The 17,730-nt window shown below is 41.4% G+C and overlaps 2 protein-coding genes across 7 annotated transcripts in view; one reads left to right on the forward strand and one right to left on the reverse strand.

The window, feature by feature from the left end:
* Window positions 1-1,677: 1,677 nt before the first annotated feature.
* Window positions 1,678-13,711, reverse strand: ATG12 (autophagy related 12). 2 transcript variants are annotated; one of them, XM_015076683.3, is made up of 4 exons: window positions 13,347-13,675; window positions 9,538-9,674; window positions 4,791-4,853; window positions 1,678-3,450 (listed from the first exon to the last, which is right to left on the reverse strand). In XM_015076683.3, the coding sequence occupies exons 1-4, from the start codon at window positions 13,507-13,509 to the stop codon at window positions 3,391-3,393; spliced, it is 423 nt and encodes a 140-aa protein (XP_014932169.3). In that variant the 5' UTR covers window positions 13,510-13,675; the 3' UTR covers window positions 1,678-3,390. The 2 variants fall into 2 exon arrangements, with proteins under 2 accessions (XP_014932169.3, XP_026932673.2); XM_027076872.2 differs by lacking the exons at window positions 1,678-3,450; window positions 9,538-9,674 and having other exon boundaries at window positions 4,792-4,853; window positions 13,347-13,711.
* Window positions 13,712-13,835: 124 nt separating this feature from the next.
* AP3S1 (adaptor related protein complex 3 subunit sigma 1) overlaps window positions 13,836-17,730 on the forward strand; it is a 72,785-nt gene continuing 68,890 nt past the window's right edge. For 2 of the 5 annotated variants that reach the window (XM_027076870.2, XM_053219924.1), the window contains exon 1: window positions 13,849-14,064. In XM_027076870.2, the coding sequence (XP_026932671.1) occupies window positions 13,996-14,064 (69 nt within the window). In that variant the 5' untranslated portion in view covers window positions 13,849-13,995. Of the gene's footprint in view, window positions 14,065-17,730 lie in introns of all 5 variants that reach the window. The other 3 variants (XM_027076871.2, XM_027076869.2, XM_027076868.2) reach the window with 3 other exon arrangements.

The following is a 17,730-nucleotide window of genomic DNA, read 5'->3' on the forward strand; positions in this document are numbered from 1 at the left end:
CACTCAGGCTACTTGGGTGGCTCAGTTAAGTGCCCAATTCTTGATTTTGACTCAGGTCATGATATCAGGTTTTGTGGGATAGACCCCTGCATCAGGCTCTGCGCTGGGCTGTCCATAGAGCCTGCTTAAGATTCTCTCTCCCCCTGCCACTGCCCCACTTGTGTGCATGCACGGGCTCTCTCTCCCTCTCTCAAAAAAATTCATTCATTCAATATACAGTAAAATCTTGGTTTGCAAGCATAATTCGTTCCAGAAACATGCTTATAATCCTAACCACTTGTCTATCAAAGCGAATTTCAAGAACCATTGGCTCAGTTGTGATCATGTGACATTTGGCATTGCGTACTACGTATCGCAAGACATCACTCATTTATCAAGTTAAAATTTATTAGAGACGTCTGCCTGTCTTGCAGAACACTCGCAGAACAAGTGACTCGCAATCCAAAGTTGTATTGTATAATCAATTACTGATTATATATGTATAAGGAAACATACTGAATATTATGGAGACCAAATAAAACACCAAAAAGCATCCCTGTTTTCAGAGACATGACAATCATGAAAGGTGTTATAATATAGCTTGTAAGTTGAAAGGTGCTTATAATATAGCATACAGTAAGTGCTGAAAGAGTGGGAGTTCGCTGTGAGTGTTCTTATGAGGGAGAGTATCCTGAATGATTTAGACAGGCTTTGAGGAAAAGTTAAAATCTGAATTAGGCAGAGAGGTAGGATTTTCAGAGGGGAAGGTGTCAGTATACTTCTAGAAGTGGACTGCCTAAGTAGATGTAGGAAACAAAGCACAAGGCCTGTTCAGCAAACAGTGAGTAGTCCAGTGTGGGTTGGATAATGTAGGGAAAGAGCAAGACACCTGCTGAACTATTTTGAATACTTTTCTTCCACCATGAGGTCTGTAATTGACTTCCCTACTGCCAGATGCTTACCCATTGTATTATGATCTTTGGAAAATGAAGAAGGTGCAGGAAAGGGGATTTTCATCTCCATAGTCCTTCAACACCGAGACCCCTCGGGCTCTGGGTTGAGCACAAATGAATCCAGCTGACTAGCGCCATATGATCTAAGGAGCAGTTTGCACTTGGTTTTCTAATCTGATTAGAGTAGATGTTTAAGGTCCCTTGAGGGTTAAAACTTCTACAAAATCATAGATTCCACGATGTAGCAAATCTTATTTTGACTATAGATAAAATTCTCAGCATACCTTATACCCTAAATGTGGGGGGGCTCATTAGGAAATCCTTGGCACTGGGACCTTCAAAGACGGAAGCACAATATTCCATTACTATATATGTTGTGTGTGCTGTGGGTCATCTTCGCACAGCAAGGTAAGGCAGGAAGTTACTGACATTGATTTTCTCATAAAGATGCAAAACTTAAAGTACAACTGGAAGGTTTGGTGCTCCCCGCCGCAGACTCAGTTGCAATTAAGGCAGTTTAAACCAGATAATTGTAAAAATACTTGTGAAGTGTGTTTTAGTTTCTAGCCACTCAATAGCTTATGACATCCAGGCTTAAAAGTTAACTGTTGCAAAGTTAGCACAGAATGACTAAATCCTTTGGGCAAGGATTTAAGAGATAATAATGTAAATATGGTTTGAAAAATACGTAAAGCCCCATATACTTTCAAGGTTATTAGGGATGAAAACAAATAAGGTATGTATATTTAGCTAACCTTAGATTTAATTGTTATTTAGATCAAAAAAGAATAATTAAGTTGATGTCACAAAGTCAAACTCAAGCAGTTTTCAATGCTGAGGTAGTAAATATTCTATCCGAAACCTCAATGGCAAATTTAATGTAATTTAAACACATTTTTGCTACATACACGCATATAAATAAATATATCCACACCCTTCAGTAACTATAAGTGGATAAAGCTAGAGAATAGATCTTTTCCATATCCAACTTATTTGACTCAAAAATAATACCCTTCCCAGCTTTCAACATATATATAAATTTCTTCCCCAGTCTTACAAGATAAATTTGCATAATTCACCCTGTATTATTCCAGAGCTAACTCCTAGCTATATTAATTTAGTACACAGGGACATCAGTATAAGGAGACTTAAGAATTCATTCTTGGGCAGAAAAATGAGTACCGAAGAGTGATTGCATCACTGTAAACTGAATTGTTCCTTAGCATACCCTGATGCTAACATATGGCAGATCATTAACCACAAAGTACATTGTGGGATTTAAGGGACAGAAGTGTAGTTCAAAGTCTTTTGACAAAATCATAATTACTTTTGAAAATAAACACTCAGAATTCTCATCCATGTATTAGCTCCTGTTTGAACATTCCAATCCATTTATTGGAATGCTTTTTTGAAATGCTGCATTACCATTATAGTACAGAATGATAAAATACAGAATCTCACCTGTAAGAATTACCAGTCTTACAGCATCAGGAAAAATGGTACTTTTAGTCATAGAATGAAATACACAAAAAACCTAAGGCTATCCATTATTCTTTGAGCATTTTCAGGGTAGAAAATGGATTATAAAAAACTCAAAGATGTTCCTGGCTTTACTCATTACATGCTTTTGACATTGTAAAAATAAGACACAAAATGACACCACAGTTACAACCATTAGGACTCACACTCCTTAAATGATAGGACTGAAGTGCTGTATGACTCAGTTGTCCAGAATTTGTAAAATTCCTTCCGTTTCCCACTAAAATAATTGTAAACCACGCACATTCTCTAAAGCAGCCTTCCAGTGTGTCAACATGCCTGCTCTCTTGGCTAGATGTTTGCTACAAAGTAGCAGGAGACGCTTTTTCCCTCCATTATCATCCGGAAAAAATGTAAAACCAAGCTGCTGAAATCTTTCTGCCAGCTAGGCTGCCACCTACTGGACCATGTGAGATATAAAGCCAGCCAGTCTCTGTTCCTACTTCCTAACACCGTAGGTCTAAATGCACATGAGAAAAGGCATAGCCCATACCTCAAACCGAACTTCCCTGAATGCACACACAAAGAATCCCTTAGTAAACTGCCTTTTAGAGTGGAAAAAATCAGCAGAGTGTTCATTCGACAAGTAAACAATTTCAGTCACTGAGAACTGGTAACGAAGAAGCTTTCTACAGTCTTAGTCTCCTTTTCAACACACTGGAGGCAGATTTAGAGCAAGAGCTGTAGTAATGGGTATACTCTAAAGTCAATCTTCTATGATGATTTGTGTATTAATACAAATCACATTTTTGTGAGCCCATCTACTCTATGGGTTTCCTTAGGCATAAACAAAAGTCATGGTAGATACATGCTAACTAGATCACATACACACGTCTCTTGTCACAAGTATCAAAACTTTTTCCAAGGCTGTTTCCTTTGTGAAGATTCATTTGGGTAGCAAGATCTTTTTCTCTGTACTTCATCCCCAGGCCTGAGATTTGCAGTAATGTAGGACCAGTTTACCATCACTGCCAAAACACTACAAAAAAAAAAGAAAAAAAAAACAAGGCAGTAAATTAAACTCATTTTTGATATTCCTGGATAAAACTAAGAAAAAAGTTACATGTATTATAAATCTCCTCATACATGTAAGTTATCTATAAGACTATTTCTTTCCACAGGTCCAGGTTACTCTCAGACACGTATCAGTAATCATAAATATTTAATAAAACCTAGTATTTTAGGCATGGCTGGGCTTGCATAGTACCTTGTCCCATCTCTAACTATAAGGTATGTACTGTTTTCCAGTAGTGGTGCTAGTATGCACACTTGAGTGATTAGGACCAGTAACCCTCCGTAAGAATGCGGGATAAGAAAGTCATTCTTGGGCTGTCTTCCTTTCAGTGTCTCGGGAGGCAGATCTGGATTTACTGTACTTCACAGTCATCTTCTGTTTGTATTATGCGTTTCCTAATTCCCCCATCACTATAATTTGAGATCCAAGTATGTTCAAAGTGTTAGATATGACAAGAAAGTAATCTCTCCTTTCACGCCGACGAAGAATGGCCTATCATCTCTTCAAATGTTGTCAGTTAATGATCACATAATATATACAGATGTGCAGACTCCATCAAGAAAACAAAGCGCTGGGGCGCCTGGTAGGCCCAGTCGGTTAGGTATCCGCCTTCAGCTCAGGTCATGATCTCACAGTGCTGAGTTCTCAGGCTCCGTGCTGTCAGTGCAGAGCCTGCTTCAGATCCTCTGTCCCCCTTGCTCTTTGCCCCTGTCCCTGTGCACAAGCGCACAGGCCCACGTGTGCTCCCTCTTAAAAATAAACAAACTTAAAAAAAAATTATCAGGGGCGCCTGGGTGGCTCAGTCGGTTAAGCGTCCAACTTCGGCTCAGGTCGTGATCTCGCGGTCCGTGAGTTCGAGCCCCGCGTTGGGCTCTGTGCTGACAGCTCAGAGCCCGGAGCCTGTTTCGGATTCTGTGTCTTCCTCTCTCTGACCCTCCCCCGTTCATGCTCTGTCTCTCTCTGTCTCAAAAATAAATAAACATTAAAAAAAAAATTAAGGGGTGCCTGGGTGGCTCAGTCGGTTCAACCTCTGACTTCAGCTCAGGTCATGATCTCGCAGTTCATGAGTTCAAGCCCCATGTCGGGCTCTGTGCTGACAGCTCAGAGCCTGGAGTCTGCTTCAGAGTCTGTGTCTCCCTTTCTCTCTGCCCCTCCCTAGCTAGTACTCTGTCTCTGTCTCTCTCTTTCTCTCAAAAATAAAGACATGCAAAAAATTAAAAAATATATATGCCATGCTTTAAAAAAAGAATTAAAAAACTATTAAAGAAAAAAGAAAGAAAGAAAACAAAGCACTGATGTTTTACCTCATAGAGGGTTCCAACCTCCTGGTCTGGGGAGGGAGCAAAGGACTGATTCACATAAATAAACTGCAAGAGAGAAGAAAAAAGGTGACTCGTGTTCAGTGGTATCCTGATTAATCTATACTTTTCTGTGCTCCAATCAATCAGCTATTTCAAGGTGTCTTCACAAGCGAAAAAAGCTTCCCTAAACTCCTTCTAATACTAATAAGTTAGTCAACCCAATGAAAGCTTTATAAAGATCAATCACCTCTTTCCTCTGGGTGAACACACATAACAAAATTTCTGGTCCTACAACAGTGGCTCCCAACTTTTTATAACTGAGAAACTTTTAAATACTGTCTTTACAAATAGCATTTGAAGGTTTATTCAAGGAATTGCTGGAAATATAAATTTTCCCATTTACTCATAATTAAAGACAGGCTTTCTCCTAAGGAAATTCCACACAGATACAGCCCCAAATGAAGAAATCTAGTATTTGAGCTACTTTGTGCATTTTGGGATGGGAGTATAAATGCCACACATGTTTGGACTTAAAAACATTTTTTTTTTTTTTTTTTACCTTTATCACCTTTGAAGACTCTCAAAAGTACTGAACATCAGTGGAGTACCACTACTGTTAAGTCACACTTCCAGCCATATGAGATTAAAAAAAAGTAACGTAACTGAAACCTAGTATCCTTACAGCCTGTTCTTTAAGCTTTGGATTCTGTGTCTCCCTCTCTCTCTGCTCCTCCCCTGCTTGCACTCTGTCTCTGTCTCTCAAAAATAAGTAAACATTAAAAAAAAAAAAAAAACTTAAAATGCAATCTTTTGTTAAATGCTACATCTTCAGAAGATAAATTTTTTTTCAAGAAACATTTAAGATTGTATTTATCTTATTTGAGAGAGAGAGAGAGAGAGAGCACGTGAGCACACAGAGGAGGGGGGCAGAGGGACAGAGAGAGAGAATCCCAAGCAGGCTCCATACCCAGCACAGAGTGTGATGCAGGGCCTGGGGTCATGACCTGAGCTGAAATCAAGAATCAGATGCTCAACTGACTAAGCTGGCCAGACGCCCTGGGAAGATTAAAAATTGATTTTGTTTTTAAATCACTAGTCTTTCATTGTTATGAAGTTTTTTTTTCTAGTAGCTTCCGCAGGAAGGGTTCATGGGGACAATTCCAAATTCTTGCACATTGCTAATAGTTTGTGCCTATTAAAAGTCAGTTTTGTTGCATATAAAATCCTTATCTCACATTTTCTTTCTTTGTAACTTTGCTGTCAAAGCTTCATGAAAACTAATTTTCTTTCAAAGTCATGTCCTCTTTTTCTCCCCTGTATGTGCAAAGGAGTTTTTTCTTTTAGTTTCAAGTGTAGTACAATCTTACCAGAATGTTTCTTGGGTACTTGTTATTCTTTGTTGATATTCTCAGGAACTTTTTCACTATGTAGTTTCAAATCTTTTTAAGACATTTTCCTTGGGGCACCTGGGTGGCTCACTCAATTAAGTGTCCGACTTCGGCTCAGGTCATGGTCTCATGGGTTCAGGCCCAGTGTCAGGCTCTGTGCCAACAGTTCAAGCCTGAAGGCTGCTTTGGATTCTGCTTCTCCCTCTCTCTCTGTCCCTACCCTGCTCGTGCTCTCTCTCTCAAAAATAAGTAAAAACATTAATAAAAAAATTTATGGTTTCAAATTATTGTTTTTATAGTTTTAAATTGTTTTGTTCCTTTGCTTTGCTTTCTCAGGGACCCCTGTTAACCATATGTTCACTCTCCTTTGCTCATACTCACTATTTGCCACCTTTTCTTATTTTTTTTTATGTTTGAGAGAGAGAGAGAGAGAGAGAGAGAGAGAGAGAGAGAGAATGCAAGTAGGGGAGGGGGAGAGAGGGAGACACAAAATCTGAAGCAGGCCCCAGGCTCTGAGCTGGCAGCACAGAGCCTGACGAGGGGCTTGAACTCATCATGAACCACGAGACCCTCAACCGACTGAACCACCTAGGCGCCCTTGCCACCTTTTCTGAAATCTTTTCTACCTTCCATTTTTCTCTTTGTTTAAAAAATTGGTTTTTGCCTTCTACTTTTCCTAAAGCATTATCTGTTATTTGCTTTTATGTTTCTTCTACTTAAATCTCCATTTCTGAAATAACTTTTATTTCTAAATCTTTTCCTTAGCTCTGTCACTTCACTTGAGTTTTACTGATGCTGATTATGGTTTTCTTAATGTCTTAGCTCGTTTTGAAATAAGTTAGTTATTGACTTCTATCACAGGCACATCTTTCTGGCATGACTTGGTCTTCAGGAATGTCATTATTTTCTTGTAACATTGTATGGGACTTGAGCTTTGTACTTCTCTATTGCTTACTTTTATATATAATTTGTTTTCTTCAACTTTGAGCTTTCCACTGTTCCTCTCCACTTTGATCTGGTCTTTCTCTCTTCTCTCAGGTTGTTATGCTGCTCAATTTTGTTTCACTTCCAGAAGCTCTTCCTCAGTAGAGGAGCCCCACTGAGTCTGTTTTGACAGCTCTTTGGAGCTAGACTGTTCTAGCCTCTTCAGTCCTCCTTAGCACTGATAGATATGTAATCACCTGCTACTGGAGAGGACCCTCTCAGGTTCAGCTACCATTCTTAAACTGACCTGCTCCACTTTCCAGGGAATACTTGTTGGCTATTTTCAGGTTCTCCTTTTCCCAGCGCTGTCAGATACCAATCTGTTGCTTCCATGCTTCTCTCGGCATATTTGCTGATACCATGCATTTTAGGGTTCATGAGGATACTCTGTCATCCAGTTTTTTCTTTTAATTTTTAAAAATGTTTTTATTTATTTTTGAGAGAGCGAGCATGAATGGGGGAAGGGCAGAAAGAGAGGGAGACACAGAATCCGAAGCAGGGTCCAGGCTCTGAGCTGTCAGCACGGAGCCTGACATGGGGTTCAAACTCACGAACCGTGAGATCAAGACCTGAGCCCAAGTCAGACGCTCAACCAACTAAGCCACCTAAGCGTCCCCAATTTTTTTTTTTTTTTTTTTTTTTTTTTTTACTGTTTATTTATTTTTGAGAGAGAGAGGCAGGCAGAACATGAGTCAGGGAGGCACAGACCTGAGCTGAAGTTGGAAGCTTAACCGACTAAGCCACCCAGGTGCCCATCATCCAATTTTGTTATAAATACTGATCAACGTTTTTTGGTTTTGGTATCTAATCGACTCTGTTTTTGTGGGAATTTGGAAACTTGATGACACCTCTGACACCACTTTGCTTAAAATAACATCCATTTTACTTAAAATAATGTGGGGTACACCCGGATGAAAGTCAGATGTGAGTTCTACTTTAATTGAGGAAAGTGACAAAATGATTCTACTTTTTTTTTCCTACTGCTGAAATGGGAAGAACTAATCAGATTCACTACAAAGGTTTAAAGTCGAACCATACGAAACTGCTATTTTTACATGTTACAGTGGTTGACTGATGACAATTTTATGTGGTTCAACCTAATACATACTGATATCTATCAGGTCCTTTCAGATTACTGGATATAGGCAATACAAAGAGTCAAGAGTCTAACATTAACATAGAACACAGCATCATTTCATTTTGTATTCATTAATTTCTAATAGTAATGCCTTATTTGGTACTCCTCTGGGTTTCTATTTCACCATCCCTTCAGGCTGCACCCTTAGTAGAGACAGCCTCTGCTCATTTCTTTTAAGTATTAGGTCCTCATTCCCCTAATTTTTCCATTTAGACTTGGGAGTCTAGGCAAGGTCCTCTGCTACCATAGGCATGTGGATGACACTATAATCTTGTGCCCATCTCTGGCACTTATTTAATTAAATTCTATATGGCATTCTTATAAAACAGATGCTTTACACACTCTCATTGGTCACAAAGGCAACTTCCTCTGGAAGAATCCTTGGTTTTATGCTATTCCTGTCTCAAATAACTTCTAGTGATTGACCTACCTTGCACTTTTGTGCCTATAAACCTTTCATGAGAGCCACCTCTAGCCAAACTCTTAGATCTGTTTCTTCCTCTTTAATGGCAGAAATATATTCCAACACATTCCACTTTAGTAAATTAATTCACTCATCTTACGCATTCTCACTCCTAAGTTTACAAGCAACTCTATCCCTCCCCAACACTAATACATACAAACTCTTAATTTGTATTTTAAAAATACTTAGTGATTCTTCAATTACCTATCCACTCATACACTATCTGTATTAATACTAAGATTGTGATATGCAGATAAAGGGATCTTATATACTACTATGTGACAAAAAAATACCAGATGCCTGGAGACATTTAAATTTCTGTAGTCAAATACTAAGTTAAAAACCAGTGGCATTTAAAATATTAATCCTTACAAATGCTACCACAAAGTACTGTATTATGAAATAGGTATCTCTCTTAATTCTTCCATGATATGTGGCAAAAATATATTGCTTACCTCAAGAATACTGGGAAGAAAGGAACATTGATAACAAAATAAATTAAAAAAAAAAAAAAACCCAGAATTTTTCTGTACTAATGTTCTATGAAAGATCTTTCTGCATGGGCATTCAGTGACTGAGAAAAACCACCAATATAGTAGGTACAAAAGTGGTTCACAATGTAAAAGCAAATCTAAAATTCATTTCATTTTGGGGTTCCCCCGAGAATTTAATAAAGTACAGAAATTCCACCAACATCTCAGTATACAACAATTATTTGTGGTTGCCTAGGAACTAATGTGAATTTATGTAGGCAAATGATCACTGTTGCTTTCATACCAACTGTTCAGAGGCCACAAGCTTAAGGAATTTTTTGATGAAGTCAATGAGTCCTTGAATGGTTCGGGTTCGCTCTACAGCCCACTTCTTTGTTTTCATTATAGGGGTGTCTCCCACAGCCTTCAAGAGGACATCAACTGTCAAAGAAAAAAAAATACTGGCAATTATACTGAGCATCCAAAGAGAATGTGATATAAAGGACTTCAGAAAACTTAAACCTTTAATCTACACACGTTTGTGTATTTATGATACTGGAGGGATGTCCAAGACGTAGAAATGTTAGGCGATATTCTTTTCATCATACTTTTGTGGATTCTTTCCCGTGATTCTACAGTCCCACAAAGGTTTCCCCATGAAACTGACCTTTAAAATGTATTTGGACATGACGGGCAATTCCAAAGAGAATAAATGTAAATATTTGGTCAATAAAGATATGAAAAAAATCTTTATGATAATGTCATGGCCTTTTTCATCGACCAAACTAGTAAAATTACAGTAACTGTGTAGACATTATTACTGTTGGGAAAACAAAATGGTACGTATACCTTTTCTGGAAAGTATTATGGTAATACAAATCAAAGTGCTTAAGATATGTTTTGACCCAGCAACACTTCTAGGAATCTAATCAAGAAAATAATAAGATGTGAAAAGAGTCACTTAGAAGGATTTCACCTTTGCTGAAGAATTCATTTTTATAGAAACAAACAAAAAAACCTGGTAAACCTAAGTATGTAGCAAGGATATTTAGAAGAGATTGGCTAAATAAAGGATATTACACTCTCTGATAAAATTTAAATAATATAGTAAAGTATACACATTCTCAACTCCTTGGATTCAAAATCCTGGCTCTGCTACTTGCTAGGTATATATATCTGGATAAGCTTTTATTTATTTATTTTGAGAGAGAGAAGGTGAGAAAGAGAGAACACACAGGGAAGGGGCAGAGACTGAGAGGGAGAGAGAGAATCCAAGGCAGGCACCACACTGTCAACACAGAGCCTGACACAGGGCTTGAACCCACAAACTGTGAGATCATTACCTGAGCTGAGATCGAGTCAGACGCTCAATCTACTGAGTCACTCAGGCGCCCCATGGATAAGCTTTTTAATCTCTCTGTGCCAAAGTTTCTCCATTTGTAAAACGATATCATCATCTACCTCATAAGGTTGGCAGGATTAGATGAGTTAATATGTGTAAAGTACTCAGAGCAATATCAGCTCATACTTACTGAACCTTAGGCTTAAGCAGCCATTTGAGAAACATATTATAAAAGCATATTTAACAGTATGACTTATCAAAATGCACTAAATATAAAACAGCATGTATAATAAGATATTGATTTCATTAAAACCATCACACATATTCACGTAAATGTGAAACTGCACCAAAATGCTACTTCTCAGTAGTGACATTATAGACGATCATTTGATTTGATTTGTGTTTTTGTAACCACCAACTTTTCCACAATAAACTTAATAAAGGAAAGTAACAGTATTAAAAAGTACTAGATAATTTCAGATAGAGAAATCGTTTCAATAATCCAAAATACAACAGTGCTAATAATGCAAAGACTATGAACCTTTTTCCTAAAGTAACTTTGCTTACAACAAAAAAACAAAACACAAACAAAACCCAGACATCTACAATCAAAAGTAACACCGGAAGCAAAGTAGTGTACTGCTGCCCCCTAAAGTTAGCTCTCTTCTATTACATCCTTCTTGTCTCATTCTTTGGTATTAAAAATGGATGGAGATTTCCACCAGGTCACTGAAATCAATTTCTCAAGCTTACCCCTGGAATGAAGGCACCTAGAACACAGAACACATACAACTTATCTTCCTGATAAAGTTTATCTTCCTTTTTCCATATAATAATTATGGCTTCAGTTACCTAAATAGGGATGAATTGGGAGGTAACAGAAGATTTTGGTGGATTCACCTTCCACACCTCCCCTAATTCCGTGGGGACTATCAATAACTCAGTTGTAATTGGGAATTTCAGTAAAGTGAAGCAGAAAATATTGTGAGTTACATATGCTGCTGAAGGAACAAGAGTGCGAGGGCAAGAAGCTAGAGAAGGGAAAGTTACTTATTGTAGTTATACCTTAACTTTTTCTTTTTTAAAATTCTAAATGTGATTTGCCTAGAGTTCTCAACCCTAGCTATATATTAGAATCAACTAGGAGAACATTTACAAGAATACAGGTATCTAATATCAATTAAATGAGAATCTTTTGAAAGCAGGACATTGGTATGTTCAAAAGCTCTCCCAGGACATCCTAATGAGTTCCTAAGGACCAACAACCTTGGTGAGCTTCAAGAATCTTTATTCTTCTGTAGATTAAAACGAAGTGGATCATATGAAATACTGAAGCTTCTTTCACCAGAAGAGATCCTCAAAAAAAGGACTTCAGGGTAGAAATTCAACAGCTAGCAGCTAAGTTTTACATCACAGAGGCAAACTCCAATGTTTCCAAGAGCCAGAAAATGAAAATAGGATCTTCCAAAGGTGGTTTAAAGAAAAACAAAACAAAACAAAAACCACCCACCCAACTATGTAGACCAAAGAAAACATGCCATATAACCCCGAGTCCATATCTGGGTTATGAGCCATTGTTTTTTTCGCCTCTGTTTTACTCAGCTATCTTCGGGATCAAATAGTAAGCTTTTGACTAAGGCTGTTAAAGCCAAAAAACAAAAGAACCTTTGAAAAGTCTGTTCCTGCTTACAGTAAAAATGAAGGAAAAAAATAGCAAGAATCCATAAAAACCACGGAATTCTTTAGAAATAAAGATTCTACCAGTAATCTACACAAATAATCTTAGGTTTCTGTTTCTCTGCTAATGTATCATGCGGAAATAACAAGTTTTCCACAAATGTAACGGCGATCTGACTTAAAAGGGAGACAGTGCTGGGAGAGTCAATTCTCCAAAAGCAACAGCAACTGAATGAAGTTCTATTGAGAGGCTGTGAGATCAGAAGTAGAAAACATACCATACCCATATTTAAAATTCTGGAGTGAGAAAAACGGTCTGAGGCCCAGGGTCAAACGATCCGAATCGTAATTGCTGATTTAAGTCCTTTTTCATCTGCAACTCTACATACAGTGCTCGAGGACAAGTGATTTCGTTAGGATTTTCCGTATTTTACAATGACAAACCAATTCTCAAGCAATGAAAGGTTGAGGGTTCAGGCAATGAAATGACTCGCTTATAAAGGTTCCAAAATGGGCTGGAGGGGGGAGGGCGGGGGAGGCGATGCTTATGCCTTTGATTTTCTTTGAACATTCTTTATCCTTGATCAAATTTTAGTTTTTTGGTACAAGGAGTGAATTCGCGCGCCGTTGGTACAAAAAATAGCGAACCGGCCGGAAGGCGTGGATTCGAATCCAGGCTTGCTACCGACCATCCCTATCACCGTCCATCCCTATCACCATAAGTCGTTAATCAAATGATTAGGTCCCATACATACTAAGAGCCTGGAGCCACCGAGATCCCACTCGGCTCCCATCTTCAACGACCTCGCAGTCTGGACAACTGAAAGGAAGAGTCGAAGGCAGTGTAGTAAGTACCGTGACAGCCAAGAACCGGTACCACACTGCTAAGGTGCGTCCAGAGATGGCTTTCTAGAGGACTCGACTCAAAGGTCTCGAAAGCCGAAAACGACACTTCCTCTCTCCTGACAGGTCAAAAGCCACGCCTGGGACCAGCCCTCCTCTAAATTTTGCTTCTTTATTGGCCGCCAGGGACCTAGTCGGACGCACTCTAAGCCTCCCGCCACTGCCTAGAAAGAAACTGCTCTCAAAATTACTTTTTTTCTTGGTGTCGCCGGCAGGTTCCTCTGTTCCTGGGGAGACTGCAGCGGAAGAAGGAGGCTCCGGAGTGGCTGTTTCTGGGGAGACCTCCGTAGGTCCTTCGCCATCAGTAGTACTTGAAGGAGGGAGCTGCAGCACAGACTCCGGCTCCTCAGCCATCTTGCTCAGTGGAAGGCGAGGGCGGAAGTGGTGGCTCAGCGCGTGCAGTGGGCGGGCTTTACGCCGAGGGCGTCGCTACGGAGGCGCCAGAGTAGGCGGGGACGACCCAACCCAACGGGGCTAGTTGGAGTTGCCGGTTGGTCCTCTATGTGGAACCTGTCGCAGAGCCCTGACTCTTAATACCGCAACTACGGTTTTCTCACAGCAACAGCCCCCGGAAGGAGTCACTGAACCACGTACCCGCGCCCCGCCAAGCGCGCAAGCGCCTGTCCGACAAGCGGGCTCGGGGCTGGAGATGTTTCCGCTTCCCTTCACGCCGGCCCCTCCCCGGCCCCGCCCAGACCCCGCCCCGCGGCTCTGGAGCGCGCGCGCGCGCGTGCGGGAGGGGGCGGGTGGGGAAGGATCGCCGGCGAGATCCCGAGGCGAGGCTCGCGCGCCCGCCCCCGCCCTGGCCCCCAGCGCCCACCCGGTCGGCCCGGCTCAGCCATGATCAAGGCGATCCTCATCTTCAACAACCACGGGAAGCCGCGGCTCTCCAAGTTCTACCAGCCCTACGTGAGTATCCCGCCGCCGCCGATCCGCGAGAGGGGGAGTCGTTGGCGGCTGGCAGCGCCCTCAGGGCGACCCCCTCAGGCGCGCCTCGGCCCGTCGCGCGCCCCGGCCGCCTCGCGCTTCCCGGGCTGTCAGCTTCCCGCCGGGCGTGAGCTAGGTGCTCACCTCCCTCCGCGCTCCCGTGCTCCGACGGGGCTCTGCCCAGGCGGCTCCTCCGCCCGTCTGTGGGCTGGGTGTCTCCCCGGCGGCGCGGGCGAGGCCCGGGGGACTGCCCGGCGCGGGGCCCTCGGCGGTGGGGCGGCCGCAGCCCACCTGTGCCCTCGAGCCCACCCGGCGGAGCCCCGGCCTTCCTGCCGCCCGCGGCTTCTGTGCGCGCCGAGCCCCACCTCCCCGACTCGCAGCCTTTCCTGGTCGACTTCTTTCTCTCCTCCTGTGCACAGAGAGGCTTCTGTTTTCCCCCCGTAATCCTCTGGTCGCGCAGGAACTTGGGCTTCCTGCGATCAGCCGGGCGCTCGCTCTGTGCGGTCTCTCCCTTGTGTTGCCATACAGCCAACGGCCGCCCGGTGTGACTTTCAGGTGTCTCCTTATTAAAGAAGAGAAGAGAAGTGAGGACCTAACCTTTCGCTCGGGCTTCTCCCCTAGTGGCTGTAAATTAGGTCTTGCAATAACCGGCGACGTTTGGCCGCTGAGAACGGTTGACTCTACCTGAAAGTTACGATGTCAGCCTGCTTGTCTGGCAGTTCCCGGCCGAAGGGAATTTGCCCTCGTTTGTAGCTTTTCTCCCATTTAGGAGGAATAGTCATATTCCTGAAAACTCTTTGACAAGTGTAAATGTTGTTGAAGAAAACGCAGGAGGCTTTAAGGGAGTAAGGATAAGTAATTTATCAATGATTGAGGAAGGGTTACAGACATATGTGCCCATCTGGGGGCAAAATTCACCCCCAGGTAAAACATAACATTGAGCTGTCAGGGTAAGGATTAATGTAGGGGTACAACTATCGGGGCGCTTTGCTTATAGTCAGAAATGGACTTTCAACTAAAGATTGAACTTGTGCCAAGGCTAACACTTCTCTGCAGATAAAGCCCAGATGGAAAGGATTGCTGCCGTTAAAAATTAAATGTGAAAATGTCACTTTGCTGAAAATGATAATGCAGTCTGTGGAGGTGTTAGTCGAAGTGAGAAATCTTGAGCTTATTCCTCATTTTCTTAAGTGGTTTTGCTTTTGCTAGCGAGAAAGAATATTTTCTCCTTTTCCTGTTTGGTTTTAGTGTAGTATAATTCAAATACTCGTGCTCTAGTCGCGAACTCAACATTGTTTGTTAACCCAGAATAGAATGGTAGTCGATCCTTCTGACTGGGGAAAAAAAATGCCCTTAACTTTACATTGTTACCCATCTTTTTCTTAACCATATTGCGTTGGCTGTCCATTTGCAGCATAGAAAAGCTACGTTGCAATAGAGAAACAGAAATCAAAGATGTGTTTTTTCATACTTACACTTAATAATCATTATTCAAAACAGGTTTCTTGCAAATCCGTAATGTCAGTGTAACCACTCATGTGGTGCAGTATTTAAGCATCTGCAGAAAAATGTATTTAATTTGGAAATCCAGGAATACATGTTTCTCTGATCCAAAAATGGATCAGAAATACTTTTTGCTTTTGCTTAGGGGTAACAGTGAAGGTTAATGTGGGAAGAGACACTTCTGGCAGCAGTGGCAACTCTGGTGCCATTTTTGGCCATTGCATTAGTGACAGTGTTCCTGGGGGAAGGGAGCTAAGAGGTGTGCACAGAAGAGCCTAGCGCTCTCTGGACATGTAGAAGTGGGGATGCCAGGAGCTGCTTCTGTGCATCAGTCTTTTAGAAATTGGGTTCTGCCAACTATGTTTTTGTGTTTCAAGAATAATGTAACATGGGGGCACCTGGGCAGCTCAGTCAGTTAAGCGTGTGGCTTCAGCCCAGGTCATGATCTCGCGGTCAGCAGATTCGAGCCCGTGTCAGGCTCTGTGCTGGCAGCTCAGAGCCTGGATGAGCCTGCTTTGGATTCTGTGTCTCCGTCTCTATCCCTCCCCCACTTGTGTGCGCTCTCTCTCTGTCTCTCTGTCTCTCTCTCTCAAAAATAAACATTAAAAAAGAAAAGAATGATGTAACATAATTATTTGCTTCTACTATATCATAACCTGTTTGAGGGCAGAAATCTTTTTTATGCGTTTATTCCATTAGCCAGTTTGTCAGCATATATTCATTTCATGCCTACCGTGTCCAGGTGGTGTTTTAAAATCTGGAAATGAACAACTTCTCTTTTGGCAGGGGGCGGACAAAGCCAATACATAGAGTACATACTGTGTCAGATGGTAGTAAGTGCTGTGGAAAAAATAAAGCAGGGAAGGGTGATAGGGGTGATAGGGAACACAAGGATGACTGTTTAAAATAGGGTAGTTGTGGAACTTCTCACTGAGAGGGTGATGTTTGAGCAAAGCCTTGAAGGAGTTAAGAAGGCCAGCCTTGTGGGTATCTGAGGGAAGATCATTCCTGGCAGAGGAAGCAGCAGATGCAAAGGTCCTGAGGATGGAATGCCTATTTGAAGATCCAGAACACCAAGAAAACTGGTGTGGCCCAAGCAGACTGTGCAAGGAAAGAGTCCTTGGAAACAAGGTGTATTTTTGTAGGGCTTCCGAGTTTATTCTTTTCTCACTGCCTGGAATGTCCTTCTCTTCTATTGCCAGATGTCCAGACTTGACCTCTTGTTCCCCATTTAACTCAAACATCACTTAAACATTTCCTGAACCTTTTTTATCTTGCTGGATGACTCCGCGTGGTTCTTAGGATTTTATTTTTATCTTAATGGTATAATATTTAGTTTCACAGCCTGTAATTCCTTGGAGGCATCCTATAGGTTCCTTGAGCGAAGGGATCAGGTTTGAGATATATTTGTGTCACCCCCAGCAATCACCATTGAATTTTGAATATAGAAAGTTCTCAAAAATCTTTGTTTAACGGATTCATTAGATTCTCCTAGCTTAATATGGAGTCTGGATTAGAAGTGACTTCCTAGGGCTCCTTCCAACTTTTAACGTTTTGTCCTTCATTAACTAGAGGTTTTAAGAATCCATGCCTTCAGGGCCACCTGGGTGACTCGTTTAAGCCTCTGACTTTGGCTCTGGTCATGATCTCACAGTTCGGGAGTTTGAGCCCTACGTTGGACTCTGTGTTGACAGCTCAGAGTCCGGAGCCTGCTTCGGATTCTGTGTCTCCTTCTCTTCTTTCCCCTCCCCACTCGCGCTCTGTATCTGTCTCTCAAAAACAAATAAGCATTAAAAAAAAAAAAAAAAAACGAAAAGAATTCATGCCTTCAGGATAAAAGCAATGGTGGAATAGCTGTTACTTAAACTATTTCTGTTTTAAGTTGAAGAAGTTTCTGAGAAGTGTATATTCAATAAGATTGACAGTTTTGAGTTTATTAAGCAGTACCTACGAGTGTGGTCCTGATAAGATGCAGAGATTTGAGTCCAACAGTAAAGGGGTTTAGCAGTGAGCAGTTTGAAAACTGTTGAACCATTTGCCAACCAGTTTCCCTTACTGCACTGAATTTCCATTCCCTGTTTATCATTTCTCATGATACAACAATTTATTTGTTCATCTTTACCCTTTAGTAGTGCAGACTTCCGT

This window comes from Acinonyx jubatus, chromosome A1, assembly GCF_027475565.1.
Source record: "Acinonyx jubatus isolate Ajub_Pintada_27869175 chromosome A1, VMU_Ajub_asm_v1.0, whole genome shotgun sequence".
Taxonomy (NCBI): Eukaryota; Metazoa; Chordata; class Mammalia; order Carnivora; family Felidae; genus Acinonyx; species Acinonyx jubatus.